The sequence below is a fragment of the Microtus oregoni genome, unplaced genomic scaffold (genome assembly GCF_018167655.1).
Source record: "Microtus oregoni isolate MIOR12 unplaced genomic scaffold, Mior012 000014F_ref0000157, whole genome shotgun sequence".
Lineage (NCBI taxonomy): Eukaryota > Metazoa > Chordata > Mammalia > Rodentia > Cricetidae > Microtus > Microtus oregoni.
In genome coordinates, this window is record NW_024543073.1 from 30647375 (window position 1) to 30667102 (window position 19728).

A 19728-nucleotide genomic window follows, 5' to 3' on the forward strand; every position below is an offset into this window, starting at 1 on the left:
TTCCCCCTTTCAGTTGCTACATGGACTCATATTGATCTTCTAAGAACACTCATATTAGAATTATGATTGGATTATGGTAATGCATATAATTTGTGGTTTCAAGAAGATATGATTTCACTGGTTTACTCAAATACTTAGATATAAGCTTATATTTCCAACTTTTAGAAAAGCTCTTTTGATTAAAAAAGGAAGGCTTCTGAAAAATACTTTCTATACATTTTAGTTAAAATGATAATTTATTTCCTGGTAATGCCTTTCATAAGGACCCTGGGAAATCCTGTCACCAGACAAATCAAGATCTCTTTGGAGCCGCTTGGAGAAAGAAGTTGCCCCAGTCAGTAAAAAGCTTCGACTTCCCACACTGACTGAATACTCCCTTATCTTAAGAGCTGTTACCCAGTTCACACCTTCCCACACATATCCATCTTTTCATATATTTTGAGCTCAAAACTGAGAAAGCTCATTTGTGCTTGGGGATAAGTTGCTTTAAAAAAACATAATAAAGTGGAATAAATTTGAACAGCAAAACATTAATTAAAAGAACGCACCACAGAGACTTCATCACTAAGAAAGCCAGTAACTTTACTGAATTGTCTGCAAAATACAAATTATACCTTATTTCCAGCAGGAGAAACTTTTGAAAATTCCCCACTTTAATTCACTACAGACAGCTGAATTTAAGTCCTTTGAGATACACAGATGTGGTTGAACTCGGTATAACATCTTGTCATCTAGTGGCGACAAAGTCCAGCTTATGCCGCTGTGAGCCTCTATTTGGATACTTGTTGCAAATGCTTGTACGCCCTCACTTACAAGCCATTGTAATTACTCTCGTTGAATGGAAACAAGTCCTCAGAAAAGGAAAAAGAAAGAAACTGATACAGCAAACCATCTGAAGCAATCCAAGTCCTGTGCCTACCGTGACCCGGGTCTGTCTGCTCCGAGTCGGCTGCTGCATGCAAACCACAGCAGGATCTATCCCTTAGCCAACCTCCTTGGATTAAACTGAGGTATGAATCAATTTGAGGTATGAACAGAGAAGGCAAAATGCAATACCCGATTATGAAAATAACCAAAATGGACAAATTTAATGGCGAAGATATGTGGCTTGGATCGCTCCACATCTTTGGTTAAAACATAGTGAGAAAAGCCTTTAATTACATCTGTAGTCTGGAGCATTCTAACAAACACCAGTAGTCAAGCAATCTTCAAAGATCTGTAGTGGCAGGAAATTAACGCCATACAAGTGACGACAGCAGAGCAGATGGCACAAATGAGGACAGATGAAGTGTGCCATGCTTAGGCAACAGCCTTTATTAAGGCTCAAGTGGCTTCTTCTTCAAAAAAAAAAAAAATTAAAAAAAAAAGAAATACAAAGCATTTACTCTCTGGGGAGAAAACAAGCGAAGGGGATCGAGGGAGCAAATGGTATCTCTAAGATAAAGAGTATGTGTGTCAAAAAACAGAGGTGAGAGAGGGCAGACATGCTTTTCAAAAGTGTATTGGGATTTGTTTTGCAATTCTCACTTTAGTTAACCTTTAAATGATCTAAAGATGACAGGCATTTTTATATTCATCATTACAAAACGTTAAACTCCACCTTTGGGAAAAAATAAGCCATCTTACTAAAAAACACAATTTTAAAAAAGGTTGAAACAAACAGCCTCCACACGTCAGTGCGAACAGTCTACAGGTGCGCAGCTTGCATGCGCTGCGACACCGCTACCGGTTTTCAGCTTACTGTTACCAAAATTCTTTTCAAATAGGATTAGGTATAACAATACTTGCAGCCATGTAAAATGCCACTTACAGTTCTCCTACTTGCAAGGATGAATGTTGTCTAAAATGCCACTCTAGGCCAGGTAATGTAAAATAATAGACCCTCAGAGCTCTGCCCCGGACTCCTGGATACAAAGGACTTTCTGTGATTAAAAACCATACTTGGTTTTCCAATACAGCAAGCTGTGAGTTACAGAAGAGCAGGAGGGTAAAGACAGACAGGTGTGACTGTTCAGAGAATGTTACCGGTCACAATAAAGATTGTGCTTCTCATAAAATCATCTTTAAGAATCCTTAGATTATCCCTTCGCTATCTGCTACTGCTTTGAATTCAGTAGTGGGAAGTAGGTGACTGGAGTCCGTTTTCAAGTGAGTCTGTTCTTGAGTTTGTAAAAACCTATTGTCAGAGCTGCTATAAATAGCAGATGCCCCTGCTGGTGCATTAGCTTATTCTATCTTTAGCATTAGAAACTCAAGTTTGCTTTGTTGCGGAGGCAAATGGCAGGTAAAAATTTAATATGGCTATTTCTTCGTATTTTTATATGACCCTTTCCCACCCACTGGCAAGATTCTATTGATACTGATAAACAAATGCATTTTGAAATGACAGAGAATATTTGTGATATGCTTGCATATTTAATACATATTAAGTTATAAACATGAATCGTCAGGATGGAATTAAGTCTAGTGTGAAATAATGGACTGATTTTCTTTTTCACTTCAACTGCATGTTTGTGTACATACGCGAACATGCAAACAGGTGTATAGATAACGGTATTTGTAGGGGTTAATTTCCTGTTTTTCTTCTGCATAAATACTAGTCTTCATGTTCCATGGATACCTTTAGTAGTGGGATATATATGAAATGATTGATATCTTTATTTTGTTTTTAATATATAAAACATTAGTACAAGGCAGGCTAGCATCCTATATAGATACAACCAAAGGTGCATCGTGGTCTAATTATGGATTGCAGATCAAGTTAAGAAAAATATAGCCTCGTTAAAGGTCTTTTGGCTTCTGCCACCCAGCGGCAGCCTTTTACAGTGAGAAACACATAGTAACTATGCAGGTAAAAGGAAATAAAAAACTGGATGAACATGTTCTACATATGATCTAGCAGACTGAGATCACCGTATTCTTGGCTCCTCATGTCAGGACTGGTGACTGGAGATGAACTAATCGTCTGCCCTTTCCAGAGAAGGAAACCATTTCCTAGCCTGAAATATCACTTCAACACTATATACTGATTCTTAATGGCCCTCACTTTTAAAGGGTCTAATAATTAATCCCTTACACATGAATATTAGACAAGATTTAAATTATTTAAAATAAAAAAGGGACATAGAGAAAGTATTTTTTTAAATGGGATTTCTTGAAATGGCTATTAAATCTCTTTATTGAAGGAAAAATAGATGACATACATGCTTTATGCAGAAGTGACATTGGGGGTACTGTAGACCAGGTTGTCCAACAGTCCTACACTGCTGACAAGATTGTTACGAGTCAGTTAAAATCATGAGGGTGGACGACAAGCAACTGTTCTTCCACCGTTACGCTCCTTTCTAGCACCCACTCTTCCACATTTTTTCTTCTACAGAGATCTGTAACTTATCCACCAAAAAAAAAAAACAAAAAACAAAAAACAAAAAACAAAACAAAAAAAGCAAAACAAAAACAAAAAAACAAAACAAAACAAAAGCCCTCACGTCTCTTATTCCTAGGGCCCAACTTGCAGGACATGTAACCCCACACAGCTTCTTACTCTGGGAATACGTCTAAGAAACATCAAATTCAAGGCTGAACATGAACTATGTAAATTTAAAATATGGGCAAGTTAGGATATGAACTTACTGAATTCCAAGATGCGTGGTGAAATGGAGAGATCTTAAAGGGGCCCTGCTTTTGATAAAATGCAAAGAAACAAAACAAGATAGTTTGAAAGAAACCAATTAGTATATACAATGGATGTCAGTTGACCCAATAATTTGTTGATGTTTTAAAAATGATTTAGGATGTTGCAATGTATTATGTTCTAACCCCACAGGTTATCCTTTTGACAGCTGACCTTGAACTTATAAAATGTATGCAGAGTAAAAGAAATCAGAAAGAAAATAGTTACTCAAGTGTGCAACTGCACAAATATACCCCCCTCCCGCTATTAAGAAAACAAAACTTCTGCCATTACCATAATATTATATATATTAGAAAGCTATACACAAGCATGTTAATTTCACAGATTTTTAAAAGATTCTTAATATTTTATATAATTAGAAATACACATTTCAAAAACAAAACTTCTACAAAGAGAAAACAGTTATCTTGGTTAGCAAAGCATGGAGTTCCTCATGGCTTAAGGTAGTGCTTTCTATACAAAAAGTCCTCTGTGGGTTTTTACAGGACTGTTTAAAATATTAGCGAAGCTATTGAGGGGAAAAAACACATTTTGGCTTAAGTAAACTACAAAAAGCCACAAATGCTTTGCAAACTCTTTCTTACCTTTTATATGAAAATAAGCAAAATGTAATGTACATATTTTTATATTTTTTTATTTAATAAGAGATGCAGACCCAGATTTATTTATTTAATTAAATACGTTAGCTCTCAAACGCCACACTTTTTTGTTTTTATTATTTTTTTTTCTGTTTTTGCTTTTTTTTCTTTTCTTTTCTTTTAAAGTAGGTATGGTCCTCTTTGAATGGTTTCTGATCCTTTTGAATGAGTGCCATACGCCAATGATTTGCCTGCAGGTTTGTGAGCGTGCTCGGGACATTAGGTGACCGGGCATGTTCCTAACATTTACCAATGGCCACCCCTTTCCGGGTCTGTCCAAACTTCTATACATTTTTCTATATGTTGCATAACAGCTGCTCTCTTTCAGTAAAGATCTGCCGCTTTTGGCAAATGTTTCCTTTTGTCTATTTACATGTAAATAACGTTGAACCTGCAACATGACACTATCTATTGTAACATACATTTTGCAAAGGAGCACAACAGTGAAGAGAAGTTAGCCTTAAAATCTATTTTGTACAAGTGTTCTGTTGTACAACTCGAGTGCTAAGCTTATCTCAGCATTTCTGTTTATCTTTATACTGTATCACTGAGGCAATTTAAAAGTACTTTTACAAAACAGAGTACCTGACGGTTTTTTTTTTTTCCACACACGGCACATATAATGCATATCGACCCCCCTTCCCCATTAAGGTATAGCACACACACACACACACTGCAAGAAAAAAAAACTATTAAGTAATAATGTGATCATGTTGCCCATCCTTCAGAGAGTCGCATGCGCTTGACTGAGGGACTTTCCCTTTCGTCCGGCGAAGGTCTGGTGAGTCCAATGGGGGAGTGGAATTCGTTCCGGTGATCCTCTCGGTCGCTCCCATCGTAGGAACTGCTACAGCTGCTCAAGCTATCAACAGGAGACCTCCCCGCCTCGTGGCGCGTGTGTTGTGGGTATCTCGAAGGGGTGGTGGTACGGTCTCTAGGAGGAGAAACAGGTTCTGACTTGATGTTGAGGCTTTGAGTAGAAGGCAGGGAGAGATTTGAACTCTGAGATAAATGAGTGCTAGTGCAAGCTCTGTAGGAGGAAAGGAAACCCAGTTACAGATGGAGGAGGCCTGCAGGCCCCAGGAACTCACATTACAAACATATCAGCGTAACGACTTGCATAGACTCTAGTGCACGCCCAGAGAGAAGCGCATCTCAGCACCGAGGGGTGTCGCTGCCTAGTGAGGTTGGTTGAGAATACCTCTGCCTGGTGGGAAACGCTCTACTGAACAGGCCCAGGATTCCTGGATGATCTATAGGCCCCAAGAGACTCCAAAACCATATTGATTACCTTTTCATAAAGGTTTAAGACATGATACAAAAGTCATTCTATGTTCACGGAATTTTCCCTGTACGATTCCAATCTTTCATTTTCTAAACCTTGGGGAATGGTGTTTGGATTTGGGCCAGCCTCTCTTGGTTTACTAATTCCTGCACTGAAAATTATTTTAAGCTTTCTCTCCTTTCATTTCATATGCCCATACAAGTAGAGTTAGTGAATAAGGGGAAGTGAACAGTTTGAATTTCAAATGAACAGAACATTTCAAGTGTATATATATATATATGTATATATATATACATATATATATATATATCTCCGATGCAAAGCTTGGGAGGGGAAGGAGGGGAAGAGGACTTAACAGTGTCTGCAGAAAATTTAAATATCGATTTAAAAACATCTCACTAAAACTGATGCATAACTGAACATTATCTTCTGTAGGTGTGTGGGGTGAAAGCCTTATCTGCAGTTCCTGATTCTGCTAGCCACACTCTGGCTAAGCAGTAGTGATGACAGGGGACTTAGGACCACAGTCCTCTTTTAATAGAGTTATAAATTAACTCATATTATTTGGTGAATCTAGTGATTCCTAAGAAAATGACGTGGCAAAGAACGAGGGAGTATTCTATTACTATACTTCTAATCCTCACTGATTTCAAGAGTGTGTTCTGGGAGACTTTAGACATGATATTCTGGAGAGAGAGACACATTAAGTCTTCAAGTGTAGCTTGGCAATCAGTGACTTTGAGCAGGGCAAACTGTGGTCACCTTGCATCAACTTTAAGACATTTTTGTTGTTGTTCCTGTATTCTGATTGCATTGACATCCACCTCCAGAGCCTAGCTGACCCAACTACACTGTCAAGAAAGTACAGGAGTCGCTTTAACTGAGGGATTCTCACAGAAAATAATCATCTATACAGACACACGAATTTAACCACAAGTTAGCCTACCTATTCATGTGTGTAAGCTTGCTGCTTCCTAATGGGGAGAACCACATGTGCCTTTCTAAGCAGGGAAACAATATGAGTATATTTCAGAGAAAACTGGACTAACTTGGGGCTGGCCTTTTGGGAGATGTGGTAGAGGAGTAGGGTGCACAGAGATATAAAATTAGTCGGGAATGAGTTTATCTTTGAGTAATGTTTTATACAAAAGCACCACCTACTGGCAAGGAATTACTTTCCTTTTATTAATAGATGAGCTAACATGGAGGACAATATAAAGGGAATTCTTTGCTCCTTTAATGAGCCCTTCATTCTTTGGCAGTCTGAGCACGCAGACAATCCCAGTGCACACAGGTTTTATCTCTGTTTATTTGTGCAACTATTTTACCTGAAACTTGTTATTTTAGTTTATTTAGTTCTCTAATTTCCTAAGACATTTAGTTATTTTAAATCATGAATATATTGAGGTAGGGGCAGGAAAACACCTGAATTTCAAAGGCACCATAATGGTGGATTATTTTATACTGGTTCGAAGTTACTTAATGATTCATTTTGATGTTCGAGGAAATCCTCTTTTGATTTCTGGAAGAAAGAGTTTTCCTGGCTCTGGGTAAGAAAAATCTTTTCACTAACATTTAATTAAATGCTTCTGCTGTGAATCATACAAGTGCTTAATAAGGAATGTCAATTAGGAGCCTAGAAATGACACAGCACATCAATAGATACCTTTCTTCACTCATTGACATTTAACTTGCTTTTCTCTAAGCATAGTAGATTGGGAAATTTCTAAAAAAAATTGGTAAGCTGGTCACATAGTTTATATATATATATATATACACATATACATACACATATATGTGTGTATATATAAATTAAGAGAAGTATGAGCAAAATGATGTTTTCTAATGACATCTGAAAGCTGAACTACCCTTTTATTTGCTTCAGTTCCCATTATAAATGGCTGTGTGGACATCAAGCTGCATCTTGCAGGTAAAGTAACTTTTGGCAATTCTTTTCTTTAACTAGAACCATTTATCCGGTAGTGGGATTTCATTTGCCACTAAACATATATACAAGTTTATTCTGAGCTGTGTCATTGTGAGGACTAAATCTACAGTAAAGAGATATCAATGGTCTCTTCATCTCCACATCATTTCCCTGTAGTGCAGGATGCAGCATAGAGTGGCTAACCTCTGCTGTCAAAGAAGTACTTTCTCAACAAGAAAACGCAGTATCCACCTCATTTAAGTGTATATAGACTAGTCTTTTCTTGAGAGCAAAATATAGCCATAGACAGCTGTGAGTGCTACAGGTGTAAGAGGGTAAAGAAAGAGGTAGGAGGAGGGGTGGGCGGGGACCAGGTGTGTAGGGTACCTTGTGAGGTCCTCTGCACTAGTTCCGACTTTAAGCAAAGCAAACTTCCCTTCCTCCAAATCATTCAGAAATAAAATATGGATTTTTTTCGTAAGTTCATCTCACTCTACCACCTAGAGAAAATTAGGTTTACCTAATACATTTATCTTTTCCCCCTCTCCATGAGACAGTCTCATTGGAGGCTGGCCTGAAACTTCTAGTCCTCCTGTCTCGGTCTCCTAGGTGCTGGGACTATCGGTGTGCACATCAGACTCAGCTGAGCCTAGTTGTTTTTAAAGATTGATTTATTTTTATTTATGTATGTATGTGTATGTCTCTGTGTGAGTCTGTGCATATGTGTGCAGGTATGGAGAAGCCAGAGGAGGATGTTGGATAATGTCTGGAGCTAGACTTACAGGTAGCTGTAAATCACATGCCATGGGTGTCCTGGGTCTTCTGCAAGACCAGTAAAAGCTATCAGCTCCCGAACCACCATCTCTCCACTCCCCGAGCCTCAGTTTTTCATTTTCTTTGCTTTTTTCTCTTTCTTTTTTTTTGGGGGGGGGGGCTGGGTTTCACTATGTAGCCCTGATTGACAGGGACTTACTATGTAGACCAGACCAAGACTAGAACCACGCGGCCATAAAGCCTAACTTTTAAAAGTAATCTCTATTCACTCTCCCTTTCTCCCTCTCTCAGTATGTACTGAGTATTCTCATAACAAAGACATTGAGTGGACCGACTTCCAGAAAACAGGTTGTCATTTTCTAGACAGCAATCAAAAGAGTACCTAAAAGTCAAGGGTCGGGCTCTAAAGTGGTGAATCCCCTCACCAGGAATGTCTCTTCCTACATAAAATTGGTGCATGCTTTTTGTCTAACTTCATTATATAAAATAGATACTACTCAGTTTCTCAAGCCTAGCCTTGCGGACAATGCTGTAAAGGACAAAGCAGACATTTTTGTTTTCTTGGACAAATAGGGAGAATTCTATTATACTTGGCAATTTTGTCAGAGAATTACAGTAGCCATTTTAGGATTCACTTTGTTGCAGCTAAAATCTGTTCCAATCTTTGCTTAAAATACAGTACCCACCTAAAAAGGGAGCCCTAAGCACAAATCTGTGAGACCCTTTCATTTGAAAACATATCAGTCCTTTTAGCTGTTTCATTTGCTAAGGCTGTGATTTTCAACCCTCCTGCTGCTGACTCTTTAATACAGTTCCTCATGATGTGGTGACCCCCAACCATAAAATATTTTTGTTGTTATTTTATAATTGCAATTTTTCTCCTGTTATGAATCATAATATAACTATCTGATATACAGGATGTCTGACACATGACCCCACAAAGGAGTTTTGACCCACAGGTTGAGAGTCGCTGCTCTAACAAATTATATACCTTATTTTACATAAGCAATAAAAGTTGGGGTTTTCTACAAAACAGTGTGTAAGAGTGAGTCAGCTTATCTGAAGATAGCTTATGAATAACTACTATGAAATAGGATGAGCGAGAAGGTATATGGTGATGGAGGAGGAGGAGAGAGGCGGGAGGTGGTGCTGACTAGAAAGTTGTAATGATTGGTTGTTCTCCCAGTTTGAGGTAGAAGGGCAGCAATTAAGGGCAACTGTACCTCATAGACAAAATTCAAATTATGCACAAGAAGACTTATTTTTGAAAGAAAAGGGGGATGGACCGTTGGTTGCTGGAACTGAGTTTTCCTTTAGTCTTGGGGTAACACTAATTCCCTTCTCACTTAAACGTAGTAGAGAATTATGTTTTCCCATGTAATAGGTTTTCCAATTCTGTGTATGGTCAAAGTAACAAATATGTGTATGCCCTCATAATTAATAATGATCTGGTATTATCCACAATCAAAGAAAAGTGGCATTCAAATGAAATGGCATGGCTTCAAACTGTATTCTGTACTTACTCTGTGACTGTGGGTGCATCTACACCTTGGTTCTCTTTCCACCTGTGGGTCCCAGTAATCAAAGTCAGGTTGTCAAGGTTGTTAACGAGCCTTTGTCACAAGGACCTTTAGGCACTGAGCCATCTGGCTGATCATTACAAGGCTTTTTGACATGAATAATATATTGTGTGTGGGGGGTTGAATTTGGTGCCATGATGGATGACTTTTGTGAAAAATCAGAAACGAATAGTTCCCCTTATTGAGAAGTAGGTCAGTGCAATGCTGTGCAGATATACGCAAAAGTGTCTGGATAGTATTCTGTACTTAGTGATGATTTCTAGAAAAAAATCATTGTAATTAGAATCTACTTGCATAATTAGCACTGGACTGAAAATTTAAATATCTGAAAAAGAACATTGTTGATCAACATTTCATACATCTTCAATGGCAGCGCTCTTTGAAGAAAGCACAGCTAATGCCATGGTAATTTGCTTTATTGTGCACATGGAAGGCTAGATTTCCAACGAGAGTGATTTCTCAGTGGAGTAGCCATAGCAAAAGACTCTTGAATGGTGTATTAGAACCCTGACCTATGTTACATCAGTACCCAATGAATGGTGTGTTAGAACCCTGACCTATGTTACATCAGTACCCATTGAATGGTGTGTTAGAACTCTGGTCTATGTTACATCGGTACCCATTGAAGGGTGTGTTAGAACTCTGGTCTATGTTACATCAGTACCCATTGAGGGGTGTGTTAGAACTCTGACCTATGTTACATCAGTACCCATTGAAGTTCAGTGGGGGAGTGGAGAGGAGAAGGCAAGAACAATGAAGCTATAGTACCAATTAGCGACTTTCACTTGAATCAATAGACTTTCCTAGGCACAAAACTTGTTAACTAATATTACTATCTTGTAACTAAAATGGCTCAATAGAAAACTGAAAGAGGGGTGGGGATGTAGGATGTTTCTAAAATCATCTTTAAGTAGTTGTGTCCTATTTGTTTTTTAAGATTAACTGAATTCTGCAATTATTATTTCAGATTAAAGTGAGGTGTCTGATTTAGTTATTATAAGATAGAGTGTGAATTGTAGATTCAGGGCATTTTATAGTTCGGGTTTCTTCATAGACATAAGGCATTTCCATGACAAAGATGCATCTCAAAGCAACCACAAGGGGGCAGAAAGATACATACTTTGACCAGAGAACAACAAAAGTTATTTTATACTCAAATTCAGTAATTAGTATTGCATGTGTAATTGGTATTTGTGCATATATTTTAATACAATGGATATAACTAGGCAACTATACTATGAATGAATACTATACATATTTAAAGTCTGTATAGAAATTCAACAGTTGATTTTATAAGCATTAGGTTCATATTAGAGGAAATTACGTAGTTTGTGTTAAGTGAGAACCTCAGCTCAAAAATGTAAAGAATAATAACTATAAATACTTTCAAAGTGTTCAAAAAAGTAACCTTAAAGAAATCTAACCCGAAGCTTCATCCCTGGCAACATTAGAAGGAAAGAGAGTCTCTCACATTGAGGAAAGACTGTACCTATTAGTGCTCCCCATTCACATAAAAAACACACGAGAGAAGTTGAAACTAAACTGCTTGAAACGTGTGATCTGAAAGTGTCTTTCACAGAAATCAGATTTTATGTCCTTTCATGGATATGAAAGCACAAAGTTAAGGACAGGCCTTTATCATTTAAAAACACAGTCTCCGGTTACGATTGGAAGACATAAATATTGCTTACCCCAATTGACTGAGGGCAGATGGTGGCATGTTATGGAGGTGCTGCTGTTGCCAGCCAGTGACTGAGCCAAGGTGAAGCGCACTGGCAGTGTTGAAGCCAGACAGAGATGACAGGTCAGCGCTACTCAGAGAGTACTCTAGAGGAAGAAATGAGGGTAGCAGCAAGGAAAACACTTAATTTGGAAACTGTCAAATAGTAAACAAAATTAAACAGTTTCAATTTCTAAAACATGCTTGAGTCAAAGGTTTTGATTTGAGAAGAGAAGAAAATAAAACACCAGGGATAATTTTAATTTAGAAAGAAAAATATTATTCACCCAAGTAAGGATTTCACAAACGATTAAAAGGAATAGATCCTGCAATTATAGCTTATTATACTCACTTTGTTTAAAGTATAAAGTATGCACATGTTTTATGGTTTAGAATTTTTTTTTCATTTAAAAATCTCCATAAAGTGAGCTTTCTATTACACTAAAAAAAATAGTAGCTCAGTTTCCTTGACATTTGAATTCACTTTGGGCGAATAAAACTTCCAGAGACTTAAAGAAAGAGTACGTCTAGACAATCACTTTGCCTTAGCAGAGCCTACGTAATGGTGCAGTGCACTGTGGACACGGGCACCACATGAGCTCCCTACAGGGTAGAGAAAACAACTTTTAAAATCTGCTTTTTAAAGAAGTGTTTACTGTAATATTTGCACATAGCAAAGCTACTCACCAGTACCATATGTTGTTGAAATGGCTGATGGATATCCTCCCATTCCTTGTCCTGGTAAAGTAGGTGTTGCTACGGAAACCACTGGGGTAGCCAATGACTGAGCCGACTGGGAGTTATTTATCCTTTGATTCTTTTAAAGTAAATAAAAGGACATTATTGATGGCAAATTTTAAAAAGTTAAAAATATTAGGTCTCAGTATTAGTTTTTCACATAAAGAAATAAGTTGGTACAATGCTCATGAAATTAATCATTTAACATGTGTCTCTATGAACTCTGCCAACCCTATCATTTACAATCCTTCAAGAGACCAGCTGTTGCCATAGTAACCCATTACATCAGTATCTCCTAGGCAACTGAACTAGTAACAAGTACCAAAGCTTTATTACGGGTAAAAACAGACTATGTTGAGAACTGATGAAATATGTATACTGTACTGCTATTGTTTCAGTTTTTATTCAAATGCAAATTAAAAAATTAAAATCAACCGTGATGGGTTTTATGATCAGTTAGTTCTATATACAGCTGAGCTGACAGATATGGGTTCATGCTATATTCTGACCAGCAGGTGGTGCTCTGACCACTTTCTTCAGCTTCTAAACTTCCTTGTATAGATGGCAAAGTAGCTAATGCCTGTAATTAACTCCTTAGAACAAGGAGGTAAAAGATGCATTTGCTTAGAATAATGGTATTTTAAATCTTGAAAAGTAAGCATTTTACGCTTTAATACCTAAAGAAATAATTTTTGTGTTTGGATTTTAGAGAAAGTTCAGTCTTAAAATACTGAGAATATGGCCTCTAGTTAAAAGGTGGGGACATGGGAAAAGACCCACAAAAATCAGGTGTTCTTTTCCACCTGTCAGTGACCCTAAAAACTCAGGATGCTTAAGCTAATCATTATCCTCATTCAGCAAGGTCAGTTTTAAAGTCTTTCCATTTGATCACAGCTAGCACCTTACACTAAATTAGTTTTTCTTTCTTCCTGAACATGCCCTCCAAGAGAAACATTCTTACCACTTACCAACAGCAGGTCCACATCCTCAGACTGAGAGCATGGGGAAGGAGTTTATTAATTAGTGTCTGTAAATATTTATCACTGTGAAAATCTTTTCAGCAAAAGGAGAAGCACCCCCTGATAGACACAACAATTTAAGCAGTTTTATACAGCAGATTCCAAAGGCAACCCTTAACAAAGGCATCCTTTGTTTCCCTAGCGAGGTGCTGGTTCCGAATGCGAAGGCAGTATTTCTTTATAGCTGGGTTTCAGCACACATCGGTGTCTCCATGGTCATTATTTCATCACCATATTTTGATAAAAAAAATATAAGGATTGTATCTTAAACCCTACTTGCTAGGGGAAGAGGGTGTCACACCTGACAACCAGAGAGAGACACGGCCTGCCACTTGCAGAATCCATGGGATTGCATCAGTTTTAAGGGATGTGGAATAAATTTACTGAGAGTCACTGTTTGCCATGCCTGGCCCACACCGACTGCATCACCGTGGGAGGTTTTATTTATTAGACCCAGTCTTTTCTAAAGGTAATGTCACATATTATTTGATTTTGCCTAGATACTCAAAATGAATATAATAATAAACCAATTGGTTCACAGGACTATTTTACTCCTAAGCATGCCACAGAGTAGAGAATTCTAAAGAACAGAAAGAAAGAAATATTTGTAGAATAATTTAAATCTGCCTACTAAATCTTTGCTATAAATTTCTCATTGGTAAGTGCTGCTGAGTTGAAGAACACTTTATTTAATCTCTCTCTCTCTTTCTATCATCTTTGTCTTGAGCTTGATAGCACAATATTTTTTACATCTTAAGCATGAATCTTATGAACAAGAAAATGATACAACATGAGAATTTTATGTATGTTTAAGACTATATTTTATAATTCTATATTTTCTCTTAAAATTATGTCACAACCTTTTTGATATAAAATGTAATGTTGACTCTCAAATGTTTGTGGTTTAATACAGTTTGCTTTTGAGAGTTAGTAATTTTCATAAGGAACGTATTGTCAAAGATGAACTGAGGCCATGCAAAGCATATGGTCTATTAGATATTAAAGAAGTGATATATAAGAAAGGAATTTCCAATTAATATAAGAAATTTCATTTAGGAATCAGGGAAAGTATTTTTCCCTGTCAGCATTCTGAGAATATAAATAGCTCGACAATGTGAAGATACTTTTATGAAGCACTTCGTAATTACTCATCCTATGGGATATGATTTGATCGGTGGTAGAACTGTTTTTCTAACTATAAATGGAGAGCCTTAGGAAGAATGGTTTTTCTTCTTCCAGAAAAATAATCCTGAAAAAGAGTTTATTATGATTCTTTTAATATAGAACATGAAAATGCAAAATCACTTACTACAGTCCCATCAATAGTAATAAAAAATTAGTCAACAGAGTTAATTTTCTGGGACGACATAAATTCATATGTAGAAAAATACTAAAATAGAAAAACACATCTGGATAAGCTATCATCAACACGTATTAAAGACAGAGTTGAGCATTACCACTGATGGCATCGTGTTCTTGCTGCCTGGTGGAATAAGAACTCGGAGATCTGGTTTACGGTTGTTCATCCCTAGATTCATAGGGGGAGGAGATTTGGCTTGAATGTTCTTGTTCAAGTTACCAGGTGAGACCAGCAGACCTGGTGAGTTTCGGGGGTTGCCATATCCGTTCCCTGTTAATACAAAGCAGTGACAGAACTCAGGGAGAAATCTAGAATTGAGCACAGCCTGTAGGAGAATAAAAGGGAAAGTTTAACTGTGAGACATCTCTATACGAACATATAAGAGCTCAAAGGCTGACTGACTTAACCTCTGCATGAAAGGCAGCAACCCAGTTAATTGTTTCATATATCTCTGAAGGAATATTAAAAACTTTTTCTGTGAGAAGAGAACGAATCTTTGTTAGCTTGATCAGAAATCTGCATATCGTATGCTTTTTTTTTTCTTTTAAGTTCCCACCTCCCACCCCCGGAAGAAAGTCAGACAGCCAGTTCAGGATCTAAGAAAAGCACAGAATTGGTCCTGCACTTTAATTGATGAGTTTGGCGGAGGCGGGGCCGGAGTGACTCACTCTTTCGGTTGGTTTGGGTTTTCTTCTGTGTGACTGTGTATCCTTCGATGAAGAAGGGACAAGGCTGCAAGCTGTAATTTCTAGGGCAGGCGGGAGGAGGGGAAGCTGCATACACATCTTGCTGTTCACTCTCCCTCAGCTCTAAGGGAAAGCTCTCCATAGCCTTTCTTGCATCTGGTTTACCCTTCTCCCCAAGTTCAGCACACAGCCTGAAGCCTCGCACTCTTTCCTGCTCAGGAAAATCTTCAAAAGTGACATTCCTCAGGCACTGAAGCTATGATGCCTGAGTGCTGAGTCATCCAGACACAGGAAAAGACACTAATTGTGAAGACATTGGGTTCATTTAGGACCTGATATTTCGCTTCCTACTAACAAAGTGGGCATTTCAAAGCTTCTTTTTCCCTCAGTTAAAACACACTACCCGTGATAGAAACAGCTAAGGACATGGGTGGAAAGGCAGCCTGAAGTGAAGTAAGAGCTAACTCAAACAGCTATTTGCAGCTTTCTTGATGGAGAAGAGAATCCCACTGCCGGATTCAACAATACGCTCTAGAAAACCAGTCGTTTTCTGAGGGTGGCTTTCAGGAGGCAGTTAAACTTTGGTTATTGTCATCTTCACAAAAGACAAGTATCTATTACACTTCGAAGGAGGAGACCAAGTGTTACTCTGTGAGAATGCAAAGACAAGGCTACAGCCTTGGAAGGCTCTGAAATTCCTTTCTAGTAAAGCAATCCACACTTGTGTACTAACAAAACTACCTAGGGCAAGATGCCTGGAGAATAATATAAGAATAATATAGATTATACTTTAGTCAACTTTGTTTTTTTTTTTTTTTTGCCTAATGTAGATTCAGAGACTAATTTGCTTTTCAACAAAAGAGAAGAAGTAGTTAAGTCTGTGTCTTTGCGTGACTGGGTAGGGGGAGGGCTGAGAATGGATTTTACCATCCTTAGGAAAACTCAGAGGAATCTGCTTACAAAGGAGCCAATGAAAAGGGAATGTTCCATGGAGGATCTGGAAGTTGGTCTGTGGTAGTCTCAAACTCTGTTAATGTGGTAGAAATGGAGACCACCCAAGTTTGAGTACAGAGATAAAACTGGCCCCTGAGTGGTCAGAGTCCAGGCACTGTAAAGCCTGGACATGGGAAAGCCCTGGTGTGTGGATCTTTCTTGACACTGCTGTAATGGATTCAGGGAGAGACAAGACGTTGCAAAGGGAAAGACAGGACTATTTCAAGAAGAGACAAAGACCCACACATGAGCACTGGACTGAACTCCCAAGGTCCCAATGAGGAGCAGAAGGAGGGAGAACATGAGCAAAGAAGTCGGGACCACGAGGCGTGCACCCACCCACTGAGACAGTGGAGCTGATCTACTGGGAGCTCACCAAGGCCAGCTGGACTGTGACCGAAAAACCATGGGATAAAACCGGACTCTCTGAACATGGCGAACAATGAGGGCTGATGAGACGCCAAGGACAATGGCACGGGGTTTTGATCCTACTTCATGTGCTGGCTTTGTGGAAGCCTAGCCAGTTTGGATGTTCACCTTCCTAGATATGGACGGAGGGGGGAGGACCTAGGACTTACCACAGGGCAGGGAACCCGGACTGCTCTGTGGACTGGAGAGGGAGGGGGAGAGGAGTGGGGGGAGGGGGAGAAGGGTGGGAGGAGGGGGAGAAGGGTGGGAGGAGGGGGAGGGAAATGGGAGGCTGGGAGGAGGTGGAAACTTGCTTTTTGTTTATGTTTTTTTTTCTTCTTTTCTTAATAAAAAAAAGAAGACTCTTACGAGAACTTTCACTAAGTGAATATTAATTGTACAAAGTAATGGTTTCATTTGACATGCTCAAACATGTATACAATATACCTTGATATATTCACTGTCTCTTGTCCCTTCCACCCCATATTGGCTCCTTTCTTCTCAAATTATCCCCCTGGCAATACTTTCTGGATAAAAATCTAGTTGGAACATATGATCCAAAAATACATTTGTTCTTGATATACAATTCATTTACCTGTTTTGTTTCATGAATAAATGAAAAGGCTGAATATATGAAAACTTCAAGATTAAATATTGCAATTGGATTATGGATAAAAATTAACAAATTACTTGAGGCAAAACTAAAATAAAACAAATGAAACACCCCCAGCGCATTTGCCAACTACCAAGCAGTTCCTTAAGTAATTTGCACTGAATCTGAATATAGATTAATCTTCTATAATAAAACATCAAGAAAAGTTGCTAAATTATAGCTGGTTAAAAATATCAAAACCCAATTATCTGTATGGTTAATTTTGACAGCATTTGGTAGTAAAATTTCTTATATGAAATAATACATTTACCTTTTCTCACTAGGAGAAAAATAAACAAATTATATTCCTAAGAAAAAATATGCATAAGTGAGGATACTCGGAGAAATTTTGTATTTAATGTGTCTCCTGAATCATTATTCTGTATAGGGCCTTAGATGGAACTGTACAATCTCCTGGATTATTCTGCATAGGGCTTTAGACTGAACTGTACAATCTCCTGGATCATTATTCTCTATAGGGTCTTAGACTGAACTGTACAAGGGATGAAAAGAAAATGTGAAAACCAAGACATTTCAGCATGCATTCCCATTCACTGAAGTTGAGACAGAAACACCGAGTTACATGTGCCACGTCCATGCTAACCCTGAGTGAGATCTGCTTTAAATAAACAAGCAAATGGAAAATTAGCCTAGTAATTTCAAAAGAAGAAGAAGAACTGTCAGTTAAGCAGTGCAGCGAAGCCTGAACAGATGAGAAGAAACTAAAACCCTGCCTGGGTAGAAGGCGATGCTGGTTTGCATGGAGGAGTAATTCTGCTAAAAGGAAGTAAAACCGCCTCGCGCAATGTGCTGTCCTGAGATACAACAAACACGGGGCTGTGTGAGAAAATGGAGCGGCTTCACAGAGGCCCCAAAACGTCTCTTCAGAAACATTTCCTATGGTGAACTCAGAGACATTCCAAAAAAACCTACGTCTCTCTGCCCACATTTTAAAACAGCAACTTGAGGTAGCAGTGGGGAGGGAAGAAGAGAACACACATCCATGGGTCTTCACTCAGTAAACACCTCAGAAGTCAAACACTGAATTGAAAAGTGCTCTACGTCTCTCTCTTGAAATGTCTCCTGTTATTTGGAAATTACACCACTTTAGAAGATTAGTTACATATTCTTTAAGGTGTTTACACACGGAATGCAAAATATTTTCGGCTATGATGACATTTTTTACATTTATATTTTTAGGGCATTAAGTTATTTTTATGAACAAATAAATTCTATTTTTTTATGAGTGAGTTTCTGCTATTTTTAGCATATTGTGCCAGCTAGCATTTTGGAGCCGTATAATAACCATTTCTGTTTCCAGCCACCAAATTGTTATTCTTTTGGCATAATATAGATTCAGGAATGTGAGACTGTGGACCCTAGACCAGTGATACTGAAACCTATCATTTGGAAATCAATGATGAATACATGTGTGTGGTTTATGGCTAGGAAGAGCCTGCATTTAAGTTGGCTGGGAAACCACAGCCTCCTCCTCACTCAGAATGCTTTAGCCTGTGTGGAAGCTGTTGTCCCACCTTAAGAGAAATTCCCCAGAGAGCATGGTCACATTTAAATTCAGGGGCCCAGGAGGTGGGAAACACCACCTCTCAACAACCTTCTAATATACAGATTCAACTTTCTTGATGCTATGTTTTAAAATTATACTCCGCTCGAACGATTATCAATTTAGACGTGACTGTATGCAGATGTCACATTCTTCTGACCACTTAAAAGGACAAAAATTATAAAGTATGGCAAATGGATTTCCTGATTATAGATTAGAGGAAAATGAGGTACAGACCAACTTTAGAGTCCAGTGAAGTTTTTATAGTTTCATTTGATGAAAATATTGTTTCTTATAAAACAATTTAAGTTTTCATGATGTAACTTAAGTTAAGAATAACAGATCTCCCTCCATTGCTGCAAGTATATAAATAAATCAAGATTTGAAATACGGTGTTAAGTTTTCCCCACAGTTAACTTAAAAACATTGTTCTGCGTTTTCTACTTCCTTTCTTTTTACTTGCTCCTATTTTAGGAAGTTGTAAATTCAGAGGGCACACTCCTAGCTGGACAGTTATGAGGCAGGCACTTGGCCATGCGCACAGAGCCCAACTGAGCATGCACTCTTGGAGTCCACAGCTCCACAACTTTCTTTTATTTGGACATTTAGGTATTACGAGTCTCTCATTTGTTTTTTCTTTAATCTTTCATTTATAAATAAAAGCACATAACATTAAGCACAAAGCTGAAA

The 19728-nt window shown here is 38.1% G+C and overlaps 1 protein-coding gene across 13 annotated transcripts in view; it reads right to left on the reverse strand.

The window, feature by feature from the left end:
• Positions 1-1342: 1342 nt before the first annotated feature.
• Positions 1343-19728, reverse strand: part of Mef2c (myocyte enhancer factor 2C) — a 164726-nt gene continuing 146340 nt past the window's right edge. For 7 of the 13 annotated variants that reach the window (XM_041663529.1, XM_041663528.1, XM_041663531.1 and 4 more), the window contains 5 exons: positions 14833-15005; positions 13325-13348; positions 12306-12435; positions 11590-11725; positions 1343-5362 (listed from right to left, as the gene is read on the reverse strand). In XM_041663529.1, coding sequence (XP_041519463.1) covers positions 5041-5362; positions 11590-11725; positions 12306-12435; positions 13325-13348; positions 14833-15005 — 785 coding nt within the window. In that variant the 3' untranslated portion in view covers positions 1343-5040. The remainder of the gene's footprint in view (positions 5363-11589; positions 11726-12305; positions 12436-13324; positions 13349-14832; positions 15006-19728) is intronic. The other 6 variants (XM_041663537.1, XM_041663536.1, XM_041663535.1 and 3 more) reach the window with 3 other exon arrangements.